General features: G+C 47.6%; 1 protein-coding gene across 9 annotated transcripts in view; it reads right to left on the bottom strand.

Moving 5' to 3' along the window:
- LOC121861480 (rap guanine nucleotide exchange factor 1-like) overlaps nt 1–24,949 on the bottom strand; it is a 154,927-nt gene that overhangs the window by 38,420 nt on the left and 91,558 nt on the right. Inside the window, exon 1 of one of the 9 annotated variants that reach the window (XM_042359261.1) lies at nt 21,695–22,544. The exons of 4 other annotated variants lie outside the window; for them this stretch is intronic. In XM_042359261.1, coding sequence (XP_042215195.1) covers nt 21,695–22,502 — 808 coding nt within the window. In that variant the 5' untranslated portion in view covers nt 22,503–22,544. Of the gene's footprint in view, nt 1–5,108; nt 5,171–21,694; nt 22,545–24,949 lie in introns of those variants that run through there. 4 more of the 9 variants (XM_042359260.1, XM_042359259.1, XM_042359258.1 and 1 more) reach the window with 4 other exon arrangements.

Below are 24,949 nucleotides of genomic sequence, written 5' to 3'. Positions count from 1 at the left end.
CAAGACTAACCTAACCTAACCAACTAACCTACAAAACATAAATCAAACGGTAAAATACACACACACACACACACACACACACACACACACACACACACACACACACACACACACACACACACACACACACACACACACACACAGAGCAACTTAAACTAAACAACATGAGTAAATGAGAATATGTTACGTTAATCTTACAGTTATTTTCTTCCAGTTCAGAGTCCTGTTTCTGATAAGGACACAACACAATTCCGTCTCCGTCACCAGAGGACACCTGGAGACGAGGTGATGGTGACGTGTTGACCTCGCCACCACAATACACAAACCTTTACGGTCATACACTGGGAGATTTGTGTATGTTCCTGTGTGTATATAAGGACATGACGATGTTGTTTAGAGAGAGAGAGAGAGAGGATGTGTACGTTTAGTCACGAGAACGCCATGATGGAATACTGCTGTCATCTTGTGGGCCGCGTGTGGTAGTGGTGGTGTGGCACTTTAGCTTCTTGATTTAATCCAGGAAAAATTTCTCCAACTGTTATATAAATACTTTCCCAGGTCACTGTTCAGACGACCCACACACAACACTACCCTCATCACCACCACCGGCCTACGAGAACATCAGGAAGGGCACAGGTCGATTCTCTTGTCAGTATTATAAATTCCTGAACCTCTGCCTAACAAAACTCATTTATATTTCTAAACAGTGATGTATTGAGCTCCCTGCCAGTGTATCCCCTACACCATACAATCTACAACAGTTAAAAATCACCCTATTTCCTATATCTTCAGTCTTTATAGCTTTGGGGCCGCCTTGGTAAAGTGACCTGATGACGACACTTGCCTGATCTCCCTGTGTTAATTATGTCGTAAAAAAACCAGCACCCGGAATCGACACTGTGTAAACACGAGGTAAACTTACACCGCCAGGGAGGGAGGGGAGGCACTACTGGCAGACGGTGCCCCACGCCAACAATGCCGCCTCCTATTCCTTCCCTGGCGCTAGTAGTTCACCACCGGGTTATGCCCCCCCCCCAGGCCCCCATAACATTGTTTCCCACTCAGTTGATGACCCCTGCCCCCAAAGCAGTCAGTGTCTGGGGGTACCTCGCGACCCTGGTATCCGGGAGCACGAGGTTGACTGGCTACCTGCACGAAGGACGCCACGTTTAAACCACACACACACAAACACATACACAACCCACCACCACCTCCTTTAAACAACACAACACCACACCTCCACAACCACCTTCATCAGGTAGGAGGGAGCTGAGTGAGTGAGTGAGGTGGGTGGTGACCGGGTGGAAGCTAAGATCACCATGAAACAGGCTCATGACGTGGTGGTTGGCAAATAAAACCCAAAGATCACCTGAAGAACTAGACACCCCAACTTACTCCACCTTAAAGATTAAACACCTCAACGCTACCTGGGGTTAAGTTCAGGTGACCCAGACGCAGTTCTAATAGACCCCAATCATAACCATTAACATCAGGGTCTATTAGAACAGGAATCAAATCGAATTAATCCTCAACTGTATGTATATATAAATAATAAGCTAGTCTGAGGCCCATTAGAAACTGGGGCATACTGGACCAATCACCGACGAAGTTAAATTGTTTCCAGATACATTATTACCCCACACATCTAGGCCAAGGCATCACCTCCACCACACTGTCACCACACGAGAAAGTCAGCAAACCTGTATCATGTATCGTGTATCATGTATCGTGTATCATGTATCGTGTATCATGCATGCAACTCTCTCCTGATACTTGTAATTCCCAACATAATTTCTTGAGTCTGAATTTTCTCACAGTTTTTATTTATAGGTTGTCGAGTAATAATGGAAGTATTAAGTGAGGTTATCTTGGCGTGATTTACAAGGCGAGGGATCCCGTTTTCTTCCCTTTAATGTGTGAGTCGATTTAAAGGGGAAGGGGACGGGGTGGGGTTGATGGTTACAGACAGACACAAACACAGATTATCGTACTCATGGGGTTACATCATCGTGCCCAATGACCTAAGACATCGTACTCATGGGGTTACATCATCGTGCCCAATGACCTAAGACATCGTACTCATGGGGTTACATCATCGTACCCAAGGAGCTAAGACACCGTGCAGTACTCAAGGTTCAAATAAGAATCCTGGCTTCATCTTTACCAATACCCCAGCTATAGTAAGATATTTATGACCCTCTTTCGGGAGTTTGGTTAGGTTAGGTTACATTAAATTAGGTTAGATTAGGTTAAATTAGCGTAAGTTAGGTTAGCATCAGAGTAGTTAATCTTGAGGTAAAACAAAAAACCCACACAAATTAACCTGGGGAAGACGAGGATAATATTCAAAAGACCCACAATACCTAACAAAATACGACCTATTGACTACAGAAGGAACATTTTATCCCACAATAACTCGGATTAAATTTCCCTTCTTCTTTCCCACGTTGTTGTTGTGGGAAAAGAAGGAGGGAAGGAGTGCGAGTTACTTCAAAGGAATTACCCTGACCAAGACACGTGAGCCCGGACGTGTCTCAGGAGAGGATTACGACTTTTGTGTACAGGGGTGGGGGGGAGGGGGGAGGAGGGGAGGGAGGGGTAACCTGCTGAGTTGTGTTTTATGTATGACTTTATATAGTGAGTGATTCAGTTCTGTGCAATCTGGGGGAAGGAAGATTCAGTTGGTGTGTCTGGGGAAGGAGGGGTGATTCAGTTCGTGTGTCTGGGGGATGGGAGGGGGAGTGATTCAGTTCGTGTCTGGGGGAGGGAGGGGGTGATTCAGTTCGTGCATCTGGGGATGGGGGATGATTCAGTTCGTGTATCTGGGGGGAGAGGATTCTGGTCTGTGTGTCTGGGGGAAGGAGGGATTCAGTTCATATGTCTGTGGAGGGTGGGAAAGTAATTTTTTTATAGAACATTTTCCACCAGGCAGTTTCTTTCTTTTTTCCCCCACAGTGAGAGAGAATTAACTTTTACTGATTAAATTACCAACGTGTTATCATCACTCGACACCTGCTGTAAATATAAGACGGGATTTAAGTACATATTTCCCGGACGTTAAATAAATAACAAACAAGACATTAACTTAACACTACATGGTGATTCAGATCTTAGGACGAAAATGACAAAACTGAGTGAGTGTTAAAACGAACCATTAAGGAAAAATTTATCAACTTTGTACAGAAAAATTTTATGCTGCGTGAACGAGATATTTAGTTTTCCAGGTGTAGCCACAATAGGGGGAGAGGGGTGGAGAGGAGGGGGAGAAGGAGGTGTAGGAGGGGGGAAGGAGGGGTAGGAGGGTGATGGCGTCAATTTAGCCAGACGTCACACAGTGACAGTCCACCCCCTGCCACACACACACATTCCTAGTACAGTCAACATGGTAGTATTAGCTGCCCCCTCACACACTCTCCCTCCCTCACACACTCACTCCCTCACCAATACCATTTGACTGACCCACTTAAAATCATCCTGACCCAGTTAAAACAATCCCTAAACTAAGAACAATTTGCCCTCTTAAACCATCTTGACTGCCACACTAACTCACCATAGACGATATACAGTATATATGTGTGCAGTCTTATAAACCACATTACTGGGGAATAGGGGTGGCGACAAATAGGGCATTCATGGAGCTGGCTGACGCAGTTGAGAGAGAGAGAGAGAGAGTGGGCGGACAGGTAAGAGCGTGTATCCCCTCTCCCCCACGCCCCCTCTGTATCTATTGCACGCCCACAGCACCACTCACAGGTATGTCCTATATACACATAAGAGAGTCAGTCACACACACACACACACACACACACACACACACACACACTACCCATGTGACACCATCCCTCCACTACATGACACCTTCCCTCCACTACATAAGCATGAAGTCATTACACGCCATGCACACTCATCAGGGTCACACTAAGCACATTACCTTACCTAAAATAGTCTTCTTTAAAAAGTAATTAAATCAGACTTAAATTAAAAGACTCGTAATTAAGTAGTCAGTTTCCATGTGTTTCGTAAGGTCTTCTTTACTGGATGATTTATAGACACTTTTAGTCATCATAAACATTTTCATCTTGAGTGAACAATGTAAGCGTTGTTTCTTCTTCCTTCCCCTCAAGGTTATATGATACATGTGTGTACAGACAGACAGACACATCCTTTCACTAAGTCTAAAACAAACATACATACACATAATTGCACATGTCTACACAATCGTGAATATGTTTAAGGGTGAATTTTTTTGTATTTTCACACATGAAACACGAGCTATTGTTCCCCCACACTGTAGTGAGCGGTGAAAGCCGACGGCACGCCCAGAGGGTGGGTGGGTGAGTGCCTGCCTCAGCCTTCACCACACACACACACACACACCATAATAATGGTTGCCCTTCGTGTAACGAGGATGGCCGGCCCAAGGGCCACCTAGGCGTGAATTTGTTTAAGGTGTAGAAGCTGTCGCCAACACAACAACCAAACCCTGAGTTAACGAGCTGCATGACCCAGTGTCTAGGAACAGTCCGAAGACCGGACAACTCACCAACTGCACTGGCTAACCATTACCCCGGAACACGATCCACAAATCGATTAACATCCAGGTTCCCAATTACTGCTGGGTAGACAGAGGCAAATGGCGCAAAGAAACTTGTCCTCCCCACACATACACAATGTTAACTCATCTCAACAAATAAAGCCCTCTGGAGAGATGTTGCCTCACAGCTCTTCTCTGTAGGTGGTAGTGGGTGGATGATAAGCTGCGTCATGGGACACTTGTCACTCACAACACCCCCGCGTTAGTGTCGTAAAGTCTTTAAAATACCTTCATTCTAACACGACTCAGAGTCCAGGTCATGTAGCTGGGAGTGTTTCACTTGATGTCTTAGAACACACACACACACAAACACACAAACACACACACACACACACACACACACACACACACACACACACACACACACACACACACAGCTTGAGTTTTGTTCTTATTCTTGGAGGGAGTTTTGGGACGCACGCGACACTGTTGATCATCCGTCACTGGGGATTAGCCACCCAGCTGGTGTCGTTACCCAGACACTGATGAGTACTACACACACACACATACATACACGAAGTTTGGTATGTAACGAGACAAGCCCTCGGGAGAGTGTCAGGGAGCGTATCCTACGTAAGGCGTGCAGGTAGGTACTGAGGCCGCTCCTCCACCACTAGGGCCAGCAGGCAGCGGCGTCATCACTTTCCTCCCGCCTCTCTCATTGGTTCCGCTCGCCCGCCGCTCCACCCTCGCTCCCACACCAACCTCGCTACTCACTAATTAATCTCATAGGTATTTACCCACATCTGAGTCCCACGCCAAGTGTATCCCAGGAGAAGTGTGGTGTGTTGACTGGGCGCAAGGTCAATACCCAGCGCCCACCCTTCACCCACTCAAGTATAAGCTTAACACACGTCGCATCAGTACCACCAGCAGTGCTCCCGCCCACCCCCAGTGTACTTCACCCGTCCAGCAAGTACACCTGATAACCCAACCTTCACCCGACATATTTAAATATCACGCTGGAGATCTATATACTGGTATTGATGTCAAGATAATTCCCGCCATCACAGCACAACATGTCCACTGCATCAGGCGCCTGGTCGCTCTTGCTTGCTGCAGGGAAAACCTTCAAACCCCTCAACCTCGTGTGCGTGAGAGAGGCTCTTCCACACGAGCCAGGCATCATACCTCCTGCCAGCATCCCCGCCGCCTCGCCCCTCCACCATAGGGTACACCAAATGAGGGTATCTGAGGGGTGGGGGGCGTGAGAGGGGAGGAGGGGTTGTGTCATGTGTAGGTAGGCTGGGGTGTCGCAACAATGAGTGTGCTAATACCTAGACCTGGCCTGCCCCGACCCGCCCCGATACACCCCGCCTTCACTCCACCTGCTCGACACACTCTGATGTGACCCCCGGCACAACCATACCACCTGAGGAATACTTACAAGCACGTACTGACGCTTCCCTGTCTGTTGTCTCCCCTCCACCACTGGTTATAATGTTTCTTGCCGAGACACTTTCGTTCCACACTCTAAGTCGGCAGACCAACATGGTGTTTGGCTTGAGTCATTTCCCAGACAGTGAATTTCGCATCAGAGGGGGAAGAACGTCACCAAAAACAACTCTCCCGCGGGGCACTCCACCACTTGACGTCATGGAAGCAGTGACGTCAGCTGAGCCGGCAAATCACATGACTCACTTTCAACACATAATATACGTCAGGATACACCTCCGTGGAGGACCCCTTCCCCCAGTAGCCAAAGCCTCGATTACGTAAATAATCCTTACCTGTGTGGCCACGTATCACGCACCCAATGATCACCAGGCGTTAGCCAGAACCACGAACCAAGCGTAAAACTTACAACCGCATCATAACTCAACACCAGCACGCGGCCGATGGATATCTATCTCGACGCACATACCGTCCTGTCTGGAGATTTCAACGCTACTCAGAAACACATCCACAAAATGGAGCAGCAAATGATCCGGCAGCGCGGGGAAGAATCACAGCATCACATGTTGGCATCTAATGTGTTGAGGATCTGTGTGTGGCTGAGAGTATGAGGCAACAGCATAGTAACAGCGACCAACACAACCCCCCCAAGAACGCGTCGTCACACCTTACTGCCACATACACCGAGCACTTCACAGCTCAGCTACACCACAGGCCCAATCTCTCCAAGATCCCTTTCCAAAGAATCTCAGCCTTAACCATCTGAGTGTTATGGACGACTTCAAGGATTTTATACTGTATAACGTTAGACGATATTATTCAGCTGAGGGGAACCCGGTGCAACCAAAGGGTTAATTATGTGTGAACCAAACCTAACTAGTTTAGGCAGCATCAGTGTACACTTTATGTAAATATTGGATGTTAATTTTGTGTTTACTTTATCAATTAGATACATCCTTACATTAACAGCCGAGCCTGTCCATCTGCGACATACCAGTGGTGAGCGAAACACCCTGCAGTACTGGGGGCAGTGGTGAGGCCGGGCAGGAGGCGTCGGTGGTGGTGGTGATGAAGGCGGATATGGCTGAAGAGTGGCGCCCTTGACCCTGGCCAAGCTGCCTCGCTCCTCTGGTCACGATCCTCTCCTCCTATACCCCGCCTCTCAGTCCCTTCCTCCTCTCCTCTCCTTCCCTCCACATTCACTTAATAAGTTTCTCGAGGTAAATATTTACGAGTATATACACAAATCAGGTGCTTGGCATGTGGGCTGCAACTCCCAAAAGGTTCAGCCATGCCAGTATTGTTGATGTTGTACATTTGTATCTGTATATTCCTGGCTAAATACTGTACATTGTTTAAATTTCAATTACAATCTCCTGTAACTGCTGCTGCTCCCCGACGACTCTCACTCTCCTGCTGTGTTTGTACCTAATTGTTGTCTCTCTCTGCTGCTGCATCTACCGCCCTCCGGGTGCCTGGGCATCGCTGCTTAGTCTTGGTATGTGTGTGTGTGTGTGCGATATGCTGACGCACATGCATACATCACGCTGCCTTCCTGTGTACACATACCAGCTCTGCCCTGTACACATTTCTCTTTAGTCTGACACACAATCTCTAGCAGTGTGTGTGTGTGTACATTATTTCCCCTTCCTTGTACATATGTCTAGTCATCCGTGTATACATAGCCTGAATTTGTGTGTATACAGTACACATAGGACACACACACACACACACACACTCCGGCAACCCCCAAAACCGCCACGTGTGACTGAAAGTTTGAGTCACCTTACCTGCCAGGTGTCTCCTACTGATCACCTTACCTGCCAGGTGTCTCCTACTGATCACCTTACCTGCCAGGTGTCTCTTGCTGATCACCTTACCTGCCAGGTGTCTCCAACTAATCACCTTACCTGCCAGGTGTCTCCAACTAATCACCTTACCTGCCAGGTGTCTCCAACTAATCACCTTACCTGCCAGGTGTCTCTTTTATGATCACCTTACTGCCAAGTCTCCTACTGATCCACTTTACCTGCCAGGTGTCTCCAACTCACCTTACCTGCCAGGTGCGTCTCCAACTGATCACCTTACCTGCCAGGTGTCTCCTACTGATCACTTTACCTAGCCAAGAGTCCCTACCGATCATCATTTTACTTGCCAGAAGTGTCTCCTTATCACTGTCCATCGCCAGGTGTCTCCTATCATCCCATCCTGACCATCTTCCCCACCTGTGCAATAACAACAAATATCAGTAAATGGACACACACACACACACACACACACACACACACACACACACACACACACACACACACACACACACACACACACACACACACACACACACACACACACACACACACACACACACACACACACACACACACACACACACACACACACACACACACACACACACACACACACACACACACACACACACACACACACACACACACACACACACACACACACACACACACACACACACACACACACACACACACACACACACACACACACACACACACACACACACACACACACACACACACACACACACACACACACACACACACACACACACACACACACACACACACACACACACACACACACACACACACACACACACACACACACACACACACACACACACACACACACACACACACACACACACACACACACACACACACACACACACACACACACACACACACACACACACACACACACACACACACACACACACACACACACACACACACACACACACACACACACACACACACACACACACACACACACACACACACACACACACACACACACACACACACACACACACACACACACACACACACACACACACACACACACACACACACACACACACACACACACACACACACACACACACACACACACACAACACACACACACACACACACACACACACACACGCACACACACACACACACACACACACAGAACATTAATAAACCCTGATCAACATCACAACACCACTCAGAAGAGCACTGTAGACGTGATAGTTATATAATACTTCACATATTATCACCTGAAGAATCTAATATGAAATGGGAATAGTTTTTTTTTCTAGTTTCCTATCTCCATGGAAATAAGAGACGCCTATATATGGTAAAATTTACTCTTTCTATTCCATTTAATTTAAGACGGTCTTTGCTGGTTCAACCAAATTTTACCTAAATTTGGTTGGGTTTGGTTGGGTTTGGTTGGGTTTGGTTGGGTTGTATATAATAGGTTAGGTTAAGTTAGTATTGTACTGATGATGACATTCTCTAAGTTTCTATTACGTTTATCTACATGATTTTCCTTACATCAATTAATCTTCAAAAAAAAGTAAAAAAAAATATATATATATTGAAATTATCACTACGACTCAATTATCCCTAACACACAAGACATACACATGAGTGGATATAATTTCTTAATAATTAATGTATCAGCAGAAACAATTTATCCACTTGACGTAACCAGTCAGTGTTGTAGGGAGTGTGAGCGCCATGTTACAAGCAGCGGCCACCCAGGGTAGTGAGTAGTGGAGCCATTACTCTCACCTCAGATAACAGGTATTGACAGCAGCGTCACCAGCAGGAGGCTGTGTCGGGTGCTGTGACATACATGGGTTGTTTGTAGCGTGGGTTGCAGGTCACCCCAGTCACGGTTTTAGACAGGTTACAGTTTTAATGGGTTCAAGTTGTAATAGTTCCCAGTTTTAATAGGCTCACATTGAGAGTAAGTCCCAGTGCTAATAGGCCCGTGTTAGAACAGTCCTTATTCGTAATTGGCCTAAACTAACCTAACCTAACAGAATCTAATCAACTGGATTGGGGTAATTTTAACACAGTGACTCATTGGTGAACGGGAGGGAGTATTGGGGCATTAGGACTGGAGAGGAGGGAGGACTAGCAGCTGCAAGTGCCAGGTGTTTACTTGGCGCTGGGAGGGGAGGGGAGAGAGTCGGTGCCAGATCTGTGACCAAGTCATCCTGGGTGGTGGAGTAAACCTGATCAATCAGGCTGTTGTTGTCAGGTCAGGTCAGCAAAACCTCCAGCTTGGACTGTCAAGGTGTTGGTAGAGGACCTCACCTGGCAGACACTACCACGACCAATGAAGCGATGTGATGGACTATATACAGGTAGACTTGAGGAAGTTCTCCGACGCACCATAACCAAGTACGACGAACCAAGACGCATTACACTACACTGTGACGTATGACGAGGCACCGCGACGCCACAACCCCCCGCTCCGTCACGGCTTCATAGTGTCCTTGAAGCAGTCTCCCCGGCTTGTTGTCTAACCTTACCACCAACAAAATATTTAATCTCAAGGCTCTAATTATCATTCTCCTGAGATCCACAAACAAATAATTGAATTATATTATAAAGAAAAAAAACACGCCTCGGCATTGATGACAAACAAGGTGGTAGAGACGATGGACAGAATATGTTAATTTGTGGGCAGTTGAAGGTGGAGGAACAGGTGACGGAGGCGGTGATGGCGGGCAGGATCTACAGGGAGTACCCAGCGGCGTCAACTGTTGATTTGAAGCGACTAACTCCCTCTGGCTGAATATAACATGATACCCAATGCTAATAGGATCCAACCTAACCTAACACATTCTCTCCCTTATACTGGCAGGTGTTCACTTGTCACTGTCGCCTCCACTGTTATATGACACTTAACAAACTGTAATGAAAACCAGCAACAACTCTCTCTCTCTCTCTCTCTCTCTCTCTCTCTCTCTCTCTCTCTCTCTCTCTCTCTCTCACAAGGACAGTCACAATACAAGTACTAAAAAAACAAAACCAAAATAAAAAAATAAAAATAAACATGGTTATTTTTCATGGCTGGACGTGACCCTGACATTCTCAATTTTCTTTTCACTCAAGAAACATCACAAAAGGTCAAGAGTTACACCCCCACACCTCCAAGATCCCCCCCTTCCCTCCCCAACTCACCCCACCTCCCAACCCCCCCACCTACACTAACACCTGCCCGACTTTTTCATCACAACTGGATCAAATAAATGACCCCTTACTGTACTGGGCTTATTCATTGTTTATCGACGCGGTTAATACATATTGTTCTGGCTAAAGTATATAATCCATGTTGGAATGATAGGTCACTTATCGATTACATTATACTTCCAGAGTTCATAATGCCATGCCAGTCTCTCTCTCTCTCTCTCTCTCTCTCTCTCTCTCTCTCTCTCTCTCTCTCTCTCTCTCACATCTCAAATTATAACACAAACAGAATAACATTTTAAATACAATAACAACAATAAATTTCCCCAAGGACAGATGTGTCAATTATGTAAAAAATTGTCTGTGAACAACCATCACCATCACTACCATCATTACCATCACTATCATCACCATCACTACCATCAATATCATCACTATCATCACCATCAATACCATCATTACCATCACTATCATCACCATCACTACCATCATTACCATCACTATCATCACCATCACTACCATCAATATCATCACTATCATCACCATCACTACCATCACTATCATCACCATCACTACCATCAATATCATCACTATCATCACCAACACCATCACTACCATCACTATCATCACCATCACTATCATCACCATCACCACCATCACCACCAGCAACACCACCACAACATACCATCACTTAACCAGGGAGAAAGCACCACACGTTACCTGCCTCATTAACTACCTGTCCCCCTGACGATTCCTGACAACTCCGCCTTACCTGACATATCTGATGGAGTTTTTAACAACCACCATACAGACAGACACTTAACAACCATCATACTCAACAACTTCTCAGTGCTGTTGGTCGTATCATTTGGCCCAACATCCGCCTCTGCTGACGTCTCTGATAGCGTCTTTAGGGCACGAGGGATAATTTTTCTTCAGTCGTATCACCTAAAGAATCTCCATCCCAAGCTTATTTCACCTCAAGATTAACCTAACCTGACCTAACCTAAACTAACCTGTCTTAACCTGACCTAACCCAACTAGTCTTAACCTAACCTAACCTGTCTTAACCTGACCTAACCTAACTAGTCTTAACCTAACCTGTCTTAACCTGACCTAACCTAACTAGTCTTAACCTAACCTGTCTTAACCTGACCTGACCTAACCTAACTAGTCTTAACCTAACCTAACCTGTCTTAACCTAACCTAACCTGTCTTAACCTAACCTAACCTGACCTAACCTGTCTTAACCTAACCTAAACAAGGAACATTATATAAATAAAACAGGTATAAAACGAGAACCCAGATACTTAACAGCGCTAATATAGTTTAATAACACACACACACACACACACACACACACACACACACACACACACACACACACATGGTAAGCAGAGCAACAAGACGTACACATACACACACACACACACACACCTGTACCATTACCACCACTACACCACCTCCACCAGCTGACCGCAACAACAACAACACGTGCACACTGTCACCTACATTATACTGCACACACACATACACACACACACACACACACACACACACATAACTGGCTCCTCTAACAGTCTAGGAAAATAAACCAGTTATATTATTTAACTCCTGAGAAAAATTAATGCTATTTTTTCTTCAGGTTTGGTTAGGTTAGGTCAGATATATGAACAAGTTTTGTGATTATTGGTGCAGTAATAAAAAAAATATGTTTTGTTAGTTGTAAAGATTTTAATTAACATACTATATTGATAATTTTTAGACAGACAGACAGACAGACAGACAGACAGACAGACAGACAGACAGACAGACAGACAGACAGACAGATAGATAGATAGATAGATAGATAGATAGATAGATAGACAGACAGAGACAGACAGACAGACAGACAGACAGACAGATAGATAGATAGCTAGATAGATAGATAGATAGATAGATAGATAGATAGATAGACAGATAGATAGATAGATTACATATATGGGAAGAAATATTATTCCTGTGTGAGAGGACTTCCATACTGAGCCGTGTGTGGAGGAACAGTAACGGCAGGACACCCACACCACCACTATCATCATCACCACTATCACAACTATCGTCCTCCACATCACCACCGTCACAACTATCGTCATCCATATCACCACTATCACCACTATCGACCTCCACATCACCACCACTATCACCACCGTCACAACTATCGTCCTCCACATCACCACCGTCACAACTATCGTCCTCCATATCACCACTATCACCACCATCACCACTATCACCACTATCGTCCTCCACATCACCACCATCAGGAGGGGCGGCAAGAGAGGACCTTATAGGGACAGTCATCTTAGTGTTTACTTCTTAACTCGGTGAAAGGCATAAGGCGGCGTGTGGGCGAGTGACCCGACGGACCATAGCACAAGATGACGAGCCTTCTACTGGAGGGACGGAAGGAGGGAAGGAGGGAAGGGAAGGGAAGGAAGGGAAGGAAAGAGGGAGGGAGGAAGGGACACAGACAAACACTACACTCCCTCTCACCCCTTACACTATTACTACACCCACGCTGCTGCCAAACACTCGATACACAGTGCCCTTTAACCAAGCCTCACCTCACACCCACACTACACGCACCTACGTCAGCTACACACACCGTCACTTAACACAGAGCAACTGAAAACGAACAGAAAATGTATAAAAAAAAAAAGACCAATTCCAACCCGAGTGTTTTACGCCATCTTCCCATATAAATGTGAGGTTTCGCTTGGCTGGGTGGACGGACGGGTGGGCGTGAATCGGTGGGCGTGGGAGGGAGGGTGGGTTAACAACATCTAAGCTGTGGCCAAGCATAAGCGTTCATCACTCCAAGTGTATCGTCTACCAACAGGTAATTAAGTAAAATACCTGTATCTCCTACCACAGTCGACTATAAGGACACCTGTACCCTTTACCACAGCCAACGAGTCCCAGAACGGACGCCTGCACTTCTACCACAGCTCTACCACGGACTCCTGTAGCCACACCACAGCCCACAAACCGCACACCTTTTTTATCCTGGCTCAAGATCCCAGCCTCTAAACACACACACACACACACACACACACACACACACACACACACACACACACACACACACACACACACACACACACACCTACAGTATATATCTTTGTGGCCAAATTTCACAATCTCTCGGGGTAAAGTGTGGGAGGAGTTGATTTCACAAAGTGGTAAGGTACCTCTGTGTAAGACGGCTGTAAGATGAGAGGGGGAGAGGAAGAGATGGCCGAGGAGGATGAAGGGAGGAGGAGGAAGGGTGAGGAAGAAGGGGCGGAGGAGGAGTAATGGAAGAAGGTGGAAGAGGAAAATGAGGAGGAGAGGGAAAATAAGAAAAGGAAGAAGAAGAGAAGGAGGACGAGAAGGAGGAGGAGGCTGTACCGCTCTTGTGGGGTACCTGGACACGTCATCGGGTCTGCCAGGTCATGGTCTCGAAACCACAGGTCTTACCAGGTCATCCTCCCTCCCTCACTCCCCCAACCATCTCTCCCTGCCTCTTCTCCTCCCTCACTCCCTCAACCATCTCTCCCTGCCTCTTCTTCTCCCTCACTCCCTCAACCATCTCTCCCTGCCTCTTCTCCTCCCTCACTCCCTCAACCATCTCTCCCTGCCTCTTCTCCTCCCTCACTCCCTCAACCATCTCTCCCTGCCTCTTCTTCTCCCTCACTCCCTCAACCATCTCTCCCTGCCTCTTCTCCTCCCTCACTCCCTCAACTATCTCTCCACCACACTCTCACCTCCCTCACAACTCTCAGCTCCATCACTATTAATTTGTTCCCAAACTCCAGGATTTACGCCCACCCCACTGCCGCCACATCCCAGAACACCACTCTTGCTACTTCCCAGAACAGCCACTTCCCACCACACCACTGTCGCCACTTCCCACCCTCAGCCCTCCAGGATATACATTACACTGGCGTTTATAACAACTAACACATTATAACCACTTTCCAAACTCTCTCTCTCTCTCTCTCTATCACTTTCCTGATGTCATTTTCTCAGGCATTTCATTCTTACTACAGTCACTTTCCCAGGTACCACATCATTCTCACTACTTCTGTCACATCCTCGGGTACCTCATTCTCAGTACTGTCACCTTCCCGGTACTCTCGCTGTCTCTGGTGTAACTTCCTGTCACTGCCTGCATACGGTACTGTACCTCCTTTTGTTTATGACTTTCCTACACCGTGTTCTAAGATCTCTTCTCTCACAAAAAAAAAAACCTACAACTTCCCCATTGTCACTTTCTCTTAGGTGTTTTATAAACTACTGTCACTTCCCATGACACGTTCTCCACCACTTGATCATCCAGGATATCCCCATTCACTGGCGACACTTTCCACACTCTCTTCTAAGACATCCTCCTTAACTACTGTCACTTTCCCACTTTCCACATCATGTACTTCAACAACTTCTCTAACTACTGTCACTTTCCACACTGTTTTGTGACGTTCTCTCACACTACTGTCACTTTCCCCACCCTGTTGTGTGACGTCCTCTCTCACTACTGTCACTTTCCACGCTCCTCCGTAAGTACTGTGTTAAGAGGGACTCCCCCCCTCCTCCACCCACGATATGCTTTACCTTCCTGGAAATACGTTCTGTTGTTCTCTGGAAGCTGGTGGTGGGTAGGGAAGGGTAGGGGGAGGAGGAGAGGGGTGGGTGGTGAAAAGGGGCGGGGGGGGAGGAATCCACAGGAGGAGAACAGAATAATCCCACTGGAACAGAAGGAACAGAGAAGGAAGCCACTGGAACAGAAGAAATCCGCTGGAAAAGAAATAACCCCTGGAACATAAGGAACCCACTGGAACAGAAGAAATCCACTGGAAAAGAATTAACCCCTGGAACAGACACAAGGAACAGTTCCAGGTAACAATATAGGAGGTGAGGCCAGTTAGTGTAGCGGGTCCTCCGGCCACTGCCCTTACCTATAACAGTGTACCGCCGCCCACCGCTTGACCTGCATCCAACACACCACACAAGCTCGTATGTGGTCGCTTGCTCTCTCTCTCTCTCTCTCTCACACACACACACACACGCACACACACACACACACACACACACACACACACACACACACACACACACACACACACACACACACACACACACACATGGACCACAGCGATGTTGGTGAGTGCAGCGTGGTTGTCAGTGAGGGTGGAAGGGTGGGTGCCAGTAAGGGTGTCAGGGAGGATGGGTGTGAGGGAGGGTGGGAGTCAGGGAGAGTGGGCGGGTGTGAGGGAGGATGGGTGTGAGGGAGGGTGGGAGTCAGGGAGAGTGGGCGGGTGTGAGGGAGGATGGGTGTCAGGGAGGGTAAGTGTCCTGGAGGGTAGGTGCCAGGGAGGGAGATAGATTAAAGAAACTAAACTTGCATTTCCTAGAAAGACGAAGAGTGCGGGGAGATATGATAGAAGTATTAAAGTGGGTGAAAGGAATCAATAAAGGCGATATAGATAAAGTTCTTATAATATCCGAGCAGGATAGAACTCGTAGCAACGGATTTAAATTGGATAAGTGTAGGTTTAGGAGGGAGATAGGAAGAAACTGGTTCACAAACAAGGTGGTGAACGAATGGAACAAGCTTAGCAACTTTGTAGTAAGAGCTGGAACGCTGGAAAGTTTTAAAAGGAGGCTAGATAGATTCATGGATGATAGAGAGTGGTAGTAACTCTCGACAGGAGCTGCCATGCACAGGAAACCGGCCTATTGCAGACTCCTTATTTTCTTATGTTCTTATATTTTTATGGAGGGTGGGTGTAAGGGAAGTTGGGTGTCAGGGAGGGTGGATGAGTGTCTGGGAGGGTGGATGGGTGTCAGGGAGGGTGGATGGGTGTCAGAGAGGGTGGATGGGTGTCAGGGAGAGTGGATGAGTGTCAGAGAGGGTGGATGGGTGTCAGGGAGGGGTGGATGGGTGTCAGAGAGGGTGATGATCAGGGTGAGTCAGAGAGGGTGGATGGGGTCAGGGAGTGGATGAGTGTCAGAGAGGGTGGATGGGTGTCCAGGAGGGTGGGTGAGTGTCAGGGAGGGGTGGATGAGTGTCAGGGAGGGTGGATGGGTGTCACAGGGAGGGTGGATGGGTATCAGGAGGGCAGCTACAATGAAGGCCAACAACCCAGGTCGTAAAGCAACAAAACACCAGCCTGTAAGTCATTAGAAACATCTACCTGCACACACACACACACACACACACACACACACACACACACACACACACACACACACACACACACACACACACACACACACACACACACACACACACTGACGCCCACCTCAAGTTCATTCCTGGGGCTCAGTCTCCCCCCAACACCTCCCTCAGGCTTCGTATGTGAGGTCGACCATAAACGTATCCTCTCCCTTCCATTACCTGCTCCCTCCCCTCCCCACTCTCACACAGGTTAAATCACCTTCCTGGAAACGTGGCCATAAACCCCATTTGACAGTGACAGCCCCCAGCCACCTACTCCAACACCACCAGATAGCTGTACCGCCGCCCACACCTCCAGGAACGTACCGTCGCCCACACCCCGCCCCCCCTGTCCGCCACAACCCCACTTAACCACACACACACACACACAAACAAAACCGATGACCCCGTCACTAATACTTGCTGACCAGGACCAAGTCACCATCAACAGGTCAACCTCACCACCAACTCCCCTCAGACACAAAATGAGTCCCCTTACGAACATTACTAAGTACACAGCCCGGAGACCTCCCCACGGGGTGCGTGGGAGGCATGCGGTGATTTAAGTGAGGGAGGTAATAAGGGGGAGTGAGAGGAGACAGCAGGAGTGTGGGCAGCAGGTGGCTACTTGAGGAACACCACAACAGAGGTCAGTGGTGACCACGCGGACACGCACAGCCACTATTGTTACGTCACAGGGGGGAAGGAGGGCCGTGTGGTGCCACACCTGCGTCGTCAGCGGTCCCGCGGCTCCGTTTGCTTTACCAACAGGATCTGGCTGCGGCTGGCTCATATTATCAAAGACTCGTCCTTTAATCATCCCCGTAATTGGAGATGTGAGAACGCATCAAGACGCTTAATTAAAACAAAACGCAAAATTGGCCGCTAAGAGAGTACGATATCAACATTGAGATATAAATGTTACTATATGTGTTCCCTCCAGCATTAGTTAAGGACAAACACTTATGTGCGTATCTTTGAGATTCCAAGACTTGGCCCTTGACTTATACAACCATACGCGCACCACGCCTCCACCCTTCAACATCCTCACTTAAAACACTCGCCTCCTGCTACACTGTACCTCAGGCGAGCACCACTCTGGGGACACAAATCTTTTGGGTATCTTAACAAATTTTTAACCCAGCCATTATAAACTTAACCAACTCATACACCTCTCAAGTTTAGAAAAGAGTTAAGGTGTGCAACGACGACAATGATGCAAACATTCCTGGGAGGGGAGTGGCTGTGATACACGTCAACAATACCTGCCATATAAGGTCCACGACGCCATGGTAAACGCCAGGTAAGGCTCACCACAACAAGGCACGACGACACACACCACATTGCCACGACCAGCCAGCGGTGATGGTGGAGCCACAAAACAACATCAACAGCTGCCTCCCTCCTCTGTGACGAAGGTAAAAAAGGCCTCGTGTATTATGCAGAAGGAGATGGAGAAGGACGAGGTGGTGGTGGAGGTGGGTGTAGAGGACGTCCCTCACCTCACACCCACGTACTCACTCGCTCCCGTTGCTGGTAGTACACTACTTCGTCGCCCACACCTGCCTGCCTCTTGTGTATGTTGCTCCAGGTGTGTGAGGGGGCACCTGTTTCTTGAGTTTGTATATCAGTATTATGTGTGTTTCTTGAGTTTGTATATCAGTATTATGTGTACACTGCCAGGAGTAAAATGTGTGTTGCACCTGTCTTCTGCGTAGAGACACATGCCTGCTGCGTACGATGTTGTGAGTGTTACAGGTGTTTCCTCCGGTGTGTGTTACTCCCGTCTTCCGTCTATGTACACCTTCATCCTACACACTCAACCAAAGCTGAAGAAATCATCCACCAAGAAGCCAAGATATGCAGGAGGAGGCTGTACTATACTAAGGCATCACGGCCAGCAATGACCCACACAGGCACCAGACACCCTGAGTGACCATCTGAAATAATAATAGCAAAGACAGCTATATGTGTGTGTGTGTGTGTGTGTGTGTGTGTGTGTGTGTGTGTGTCCCTCCCTCCGCAAAGGACTTCTCTAAATTCTAGGTCCTCCCTCGACAAGTTCCAGCCGTCTTCCTGCTTTCCAATATTCCCGGTTCCCCTGTCAAGTCACATTTGTGTGTGTGTACAGGGCGCGAGGTGACCTTGACCTTGCCTGTGAAGCGCCGCGCAGCACAGAGTCGACCACCACACCCGGAAACAATGAGGTAATGGCCCTTATTCCCTCCCGGACCCGCCTCGACCCGCCCCCGCCCCACCCCATAACCTTTTAAACGCCCCCGAGCCGCCGATAAAATGAGTTTTATTTCAGCGCCTCGACACTCAGCTGTTTCTTACCTAGGTGGTGGAGGGGAAGGAACTAACACTATCGACTACAGAACCTTTTCCTACACCCAGATAATCGTACGTACACACACACACACACACACACACACACACACACGTGTTTCCTCTACCACACCAAATTATTTATCAGTTATTAACAGATAACCTTAATGTTAACTCTATCTCCGTTTTATGTTGAGAGGTTTTGTTAAACAACCTACGCCCTAATGTTATTATGCCTAATACTGTATGCCATTTTTGTCCATTGCTTATTATCAACCTCTAGCAGCTGTAATTTCCAATAAACCGTTTATTATAATCATCCCAATTTCTTCGAAAACAAGGTCAACCCACAAGACGAAACACGCACGCGTGCCCAAACACACATTCAAGAAACTAATTCTACCCTAGTCATTAAGTGACATAAATGATCCAGTTTCAATATATAACTACATTATACTGTAGTGCACTTGTTGGCTTTTACTAAAATAAATGCCGTCTACCCAGTACCGTGGTGTAGAGAAAACGTGGCTTGTACAGCACAGCAGTCAGAGAAAAGTCCAGCCCTCTCACCGTAGACTAAAGTATACAGACACTTACACGCAGTCGAATTTTTCCTTCACAAATCATTTATATTAATTTATTATTTCATCTCTTATTTACTAACTAGCGGTTCTGGCGGTGGTCTATTCTTTGTTACTTTGTTTATGAACTTCAGTATATTGTCCTGTGATGTTTGGTGGAGTCACACGTGGGTCCCGGCCCAAGGCTTTTTATGAGTGGAGTGAACAGATAAATTCTCGAATGTACAGTCAGCCAAAGATGCACCGACCCCACCCTGGGTCTCGTGCTCGCTATTTTACCTGGCAATACTTGGTAAAGGAAGGCTGTATGTAAAGGTGATTGTTTTGAGCTGGATCACTGTCAGGATAAATATTAAACAAATCATAGGTAACATTTTTATAATAATAAACTATTCATTGTTATTTAAGGTCATGAGAAGTTTCCAAATGTTCGAATGTTTGTTTAAATAATGAATAAAATTTGATGTGAGAATCTTGTGGCAGCTGTGGTTGTAGTTGAGTTTCCAATTCATTAATATAATTTTCTTTATTATTTAAGAAAATATACAAAAATTGGGAAACGTCTCATGACCTTAAATAACATGAATAGTTTATTGAATAATTATCGTGACAGTAATACAGCCTAAAACAATCCACCAATCACCATCACCTTTCCATACAGCCTTCCTTTACCAAGTATTGCCAGGTAAAATAGCGAGCACGAGACCCAGGGTGGGGTCGGTGACTGTACAGTTGGGTATACAATTATAACATACGGTGGTTTACAGTACCTCGCTGACTCAGTACAACGAACACTGTCATATATAAACTAAACCCATAGTTCTATCTCTCATAATTTTTTAATGTTGTTGGACTAGTGTATATATTACCAACCTTATTACACACTTAAAGACCTTGGTCGTTGAAGCGCACTATTAAAACATAAACTACCCTATGATCCAAAGATATTTCTAGCCAATTCTTATCAATAAAAATATAAATTAGAATTATCATTATTATTTGATCAGGAGTGTGTTGTGTTCAAATTAAAATAGTGTGACATATTTTCCTGTCGAAGCTTACAGAGACGTCAAATAAATACCTAGCACACAAGTACACGCTTTCAATGGCTCTCTTGGGATATCCTTGGTTGAATCCACCTAATGTTTATCACTCTCTGTATACCTACACTGTCTACTTACATGTTGAACTTAAGCCACCTCGTAATCTTATAAGCTGACCCATAGGCGAAGACGTTAAATATATCTTTAGCGACAGTAACAGTGAGTTTTCCTGATTTACAAGTCGCCTCTCCATTTACTGACACTGTGGTAAAATCTCTCTCATAATCCTACCGTATATGTTTATGTTCCAGTGTGTGTAATATGACCTAGAGTATTCCAGTAGTGCAGGGCTACAGGGAGGGTAAAGGGCAGAGAGGTATGGTGGAGAGGTGTCGCAGGTGTGGTGGAGGGGTGTAGCAGGTGTGGTGGAGAGGTGCAGCAGGTGTGGTGGAGGGGAGGTGTAGCAGGTGTGGTGGAGGGGAGGTGTAGCAGGTGTGGACAGCACTAACCTTGCAGCCACTGGTGGTACTGCTCGGTGTTCTTCGCCATAGACATTTGGTTCATCTTCTGGATTCGGCGGTTCCTGGAGGCGGGGCGGGCCAGCGTGCACAACACCCACTTTTCACACTCTGCCTCCCCGCCCCCAACCTCCCCCTCCGTCCCCTCCACCACCCTGGGAGGGCGGCGAGATGCAGCGGGAGGCCACCCTCGGGAGAGTTCTGTCGGGCTGCCTGGGGCCGAGGCCCAGCCCCCTGCCCGTGGTGAAGGACGCGTTGGCGGTAGACAATGAGGGTTGAGGGGCGGGCTGTTGCCTCGGCAACACCCATGCCCTCGGCTGTTACGGGGGAGGCTGACGGGGGTGGTGGGCGGCGTCGGGGTGGGTGAGTAGCTCGGGTGGGGCGTAACGCATGGGCTAGGACTAGGCGCGGCCAGGTCTACGCACGATGGCGTGGGCGTCATGCTTTGGCTGGCCAAGGAGGACAAACTTCGGGCTGACCACGTGGGCGAGGACGTCCGGGACCAGGTGGAGGGGGAGACAGCGTGAGACTCTGTGTAGCTTCGGCTGCGGGCCAGAAGGTGCCGCTCCTGCTGTTGTTCTCTGCTACAGGAGGTGGTGGTGGGCGGCGTATAGGTGGTGGATGAGGGTGGCGACACCGTGTAGATGGCGCGGTGTCTCTTAAGGGAGGCCAGCAGGCTACGAGCCCTGTGGGCCCTCGCCCGCGGGGGTCTGGAGGGCGTAATCACCTGGTCCGGCCAGAACACGTTCTTTACGCCCACGCCCACGTGGTCCAACATGGCGTCGTGGTACTGAGGCATCACGTCACCAAGTCAACGTATCTACACTGGAGTTGGTGAGCGCCGCCCACACGCACCACCCATGAGGCGCCGCCCATCACACAGCGCCGCGCCCATACACTGCCGCTTGCACGTCACTAACACGGTGGCTCGGTGGTCCACATCGTCATTTATTAAGAACAGCTAACATGCTCACTAACCATCAGTAACTGTCCTTGATAAGCTAAGCGGGTGACAACACCACGCTATATAAACTTAACTCTCCTGAAACCTAAAATTAACACCAGTTACTTCAGGCAGTGCTTGTGATAATTGCTTGTGAGGTGCGGGACAGAGGCACGTGGAGGAGGAGCAGTAGTGGTAGTGGCACTGTCACCACACTCTGGTTGACACTGACACCCTCGACATGGTCCCCCAGGGTCCCTGCGCCTTACTGCTGCCGCCGACACACACACACACACACACACACACACACACACACACACACACACACACACACACCACCTGCTACAACACGAAGAGATGTCAACACACTGGGCAACACATCCAGGTGTAGGGCCAACACTGGGTGCCTGACCTAATCTTCATGATACTCAGGTACACCGCAGACTGAGCCACGCCCCCTCCTGCCCACCAACCCTCACCACTACACCCCCACCAACACTCTCACACCACCACTACCACTACACTCACACACCACATCACTATACAAAAGCCATGGTACTACTTTAGCAGGAACAATATCAATAATAACGAGTCGTTCACCAAGGCGTCAGTGCGGACCTTCACTATCTAGGTGCTGGTGACCACGGCAACACCACCTCCGGATTCAGAGGTTACTACGTCAATTTCCAGCTACATTAGTCAGCTCTATGAACGCTTTTCCTGCTCGACTGACTGACTATGAAAATAAAAAATCCAACGTCCCAGCACCACTCACACTGCAGGCTCCTCACTGCTCCCCCGGCTGCCGTGGTGTCAAACGATCTTCACTAGCCACTAACGCAGCTGATGACCATTTTTTGATCCCCGGCAGGATGGGAGAGAACGCATTGAATTACTGTTGTCTCCGCGCCATGTCGAGGCTTTATTCTGGGGCTGTATCTGAGCCACAGCTTCAATTGAGCCAGTCAAGTGTGATGGTCGATGCTTCTCCATATGAGGAAAGACACAAGCACTACTAACGACTCCTGACACCTCCCGTCATGGCCAATGAGTTACCTGTGTGAGTGGAGGGGGAGGAGGGCGGTAGGTAAGCAAAAAATTTTGAGGGGAAACGTGAGATACTGACATTATTATTATTATTATTATTATTATTATTATTATTATTATTATTATTATTATTATTATTATTATTACTTTCCATGTGTGAGCTTGATATCTGTACGTTACACTTCGTTGTGTTAGATATATTTAGATGAAATTTGTTTACAGGTCTTCAACAGGTCACAAGATCAGGAGTATAGGGCGAGGTAAATTTACGAGGACCGGGTAATGTCTTCCTGTGTACAAACTCGCCCGGTATAAACACTTGCCGTACGACCCCCTGAGTGTACCGGCCCTGAGACCTGCCTTGTGAGATGTATGGTACTCGTGTTACCAAAGTCCGGGGCTTAAGGGATCATCCAGCCGCCCATTATGTAACACAAACAATAACAACGCCCATGGTTACGTCTGCCCGACCACACACACACACACACACACCCTGCTCCCTTGTTGTTGAAGAACCTGCTGATCATACTTCCCATGTTTATGTACAAGTAACCAGCTAATGACAGTCTTTGTGTACAGGTAACCAGCCGATGACAGTCTTTGTGTACAGGTAACCAGCTGATGACAGTCTTTGTGTACAGGTAACCAGCTAATGACAGTCTTTGTGTACAGGTAACCAGCTGATGACAGTCTTTATGTACAGGTAACCAGCCGATGACAGACTTTGTGTACAGGTAACCAGCTGATGACAGTCTTTATGTACAAATATCAGGCAGCCTTGAGACATAAACACACCGGGTTTGTGAATCAAGTGGCCTGACAGACACAGTAACATGGGGAGCCAAGGACCAGATTCCAACTCCATGAATCACGCACACTTTCCTTACGCTTCTGACATAAAAAGAGTGCCAGCGCTAGCAGATGGCAGGCAGAGGAACGCTCGGTCTGGCGTAGCATCCTTGAGAGTACCATTATGATGAGGAGGGAGGAATGTCAAGCGATAGTGACTGCTCGTGGTGGTGGCAGAGTACATGACGGGAAAGAGGGAGGCATTACTCTGCTTGGCGTGGTGAGTAACGAGTGGAAGAGCAATATTTTAAAAAAGAAGTGATTTTAAGGTGATGATGGTGTGTGTTATAAGTGTGGTAGCGTGGTAGTAGTGTAGCGGTGGCAGGTCATGTTGCACCACACAGGCACACACACACACACACCACATGCCAGGATGGTGGTGAGGGGAGGGGGGGGGGGGGGGGGGG

This window comes from Homarus americanus, unplaced genomic scaffold, assembly GCF_018991925.1.
Source record: "Homarus americanus isolate GMGI-L3 unplaced genomic scaffold, GMGI_Hamer_2.0 scaffold24260, whole genome shotgun sequence".
Taxonomy (NCBI): Eukaryota; Metazoa; Arthropoda; class Malacostraca; order Decapoda; family Nephropidae; genus Homarus; species Homarus americanus.
The sequence above is the reverse complement of the archived record's forward strand: the minus strand, read 5'-3'. Positions and strand labels throughout refer to the sequence as shown.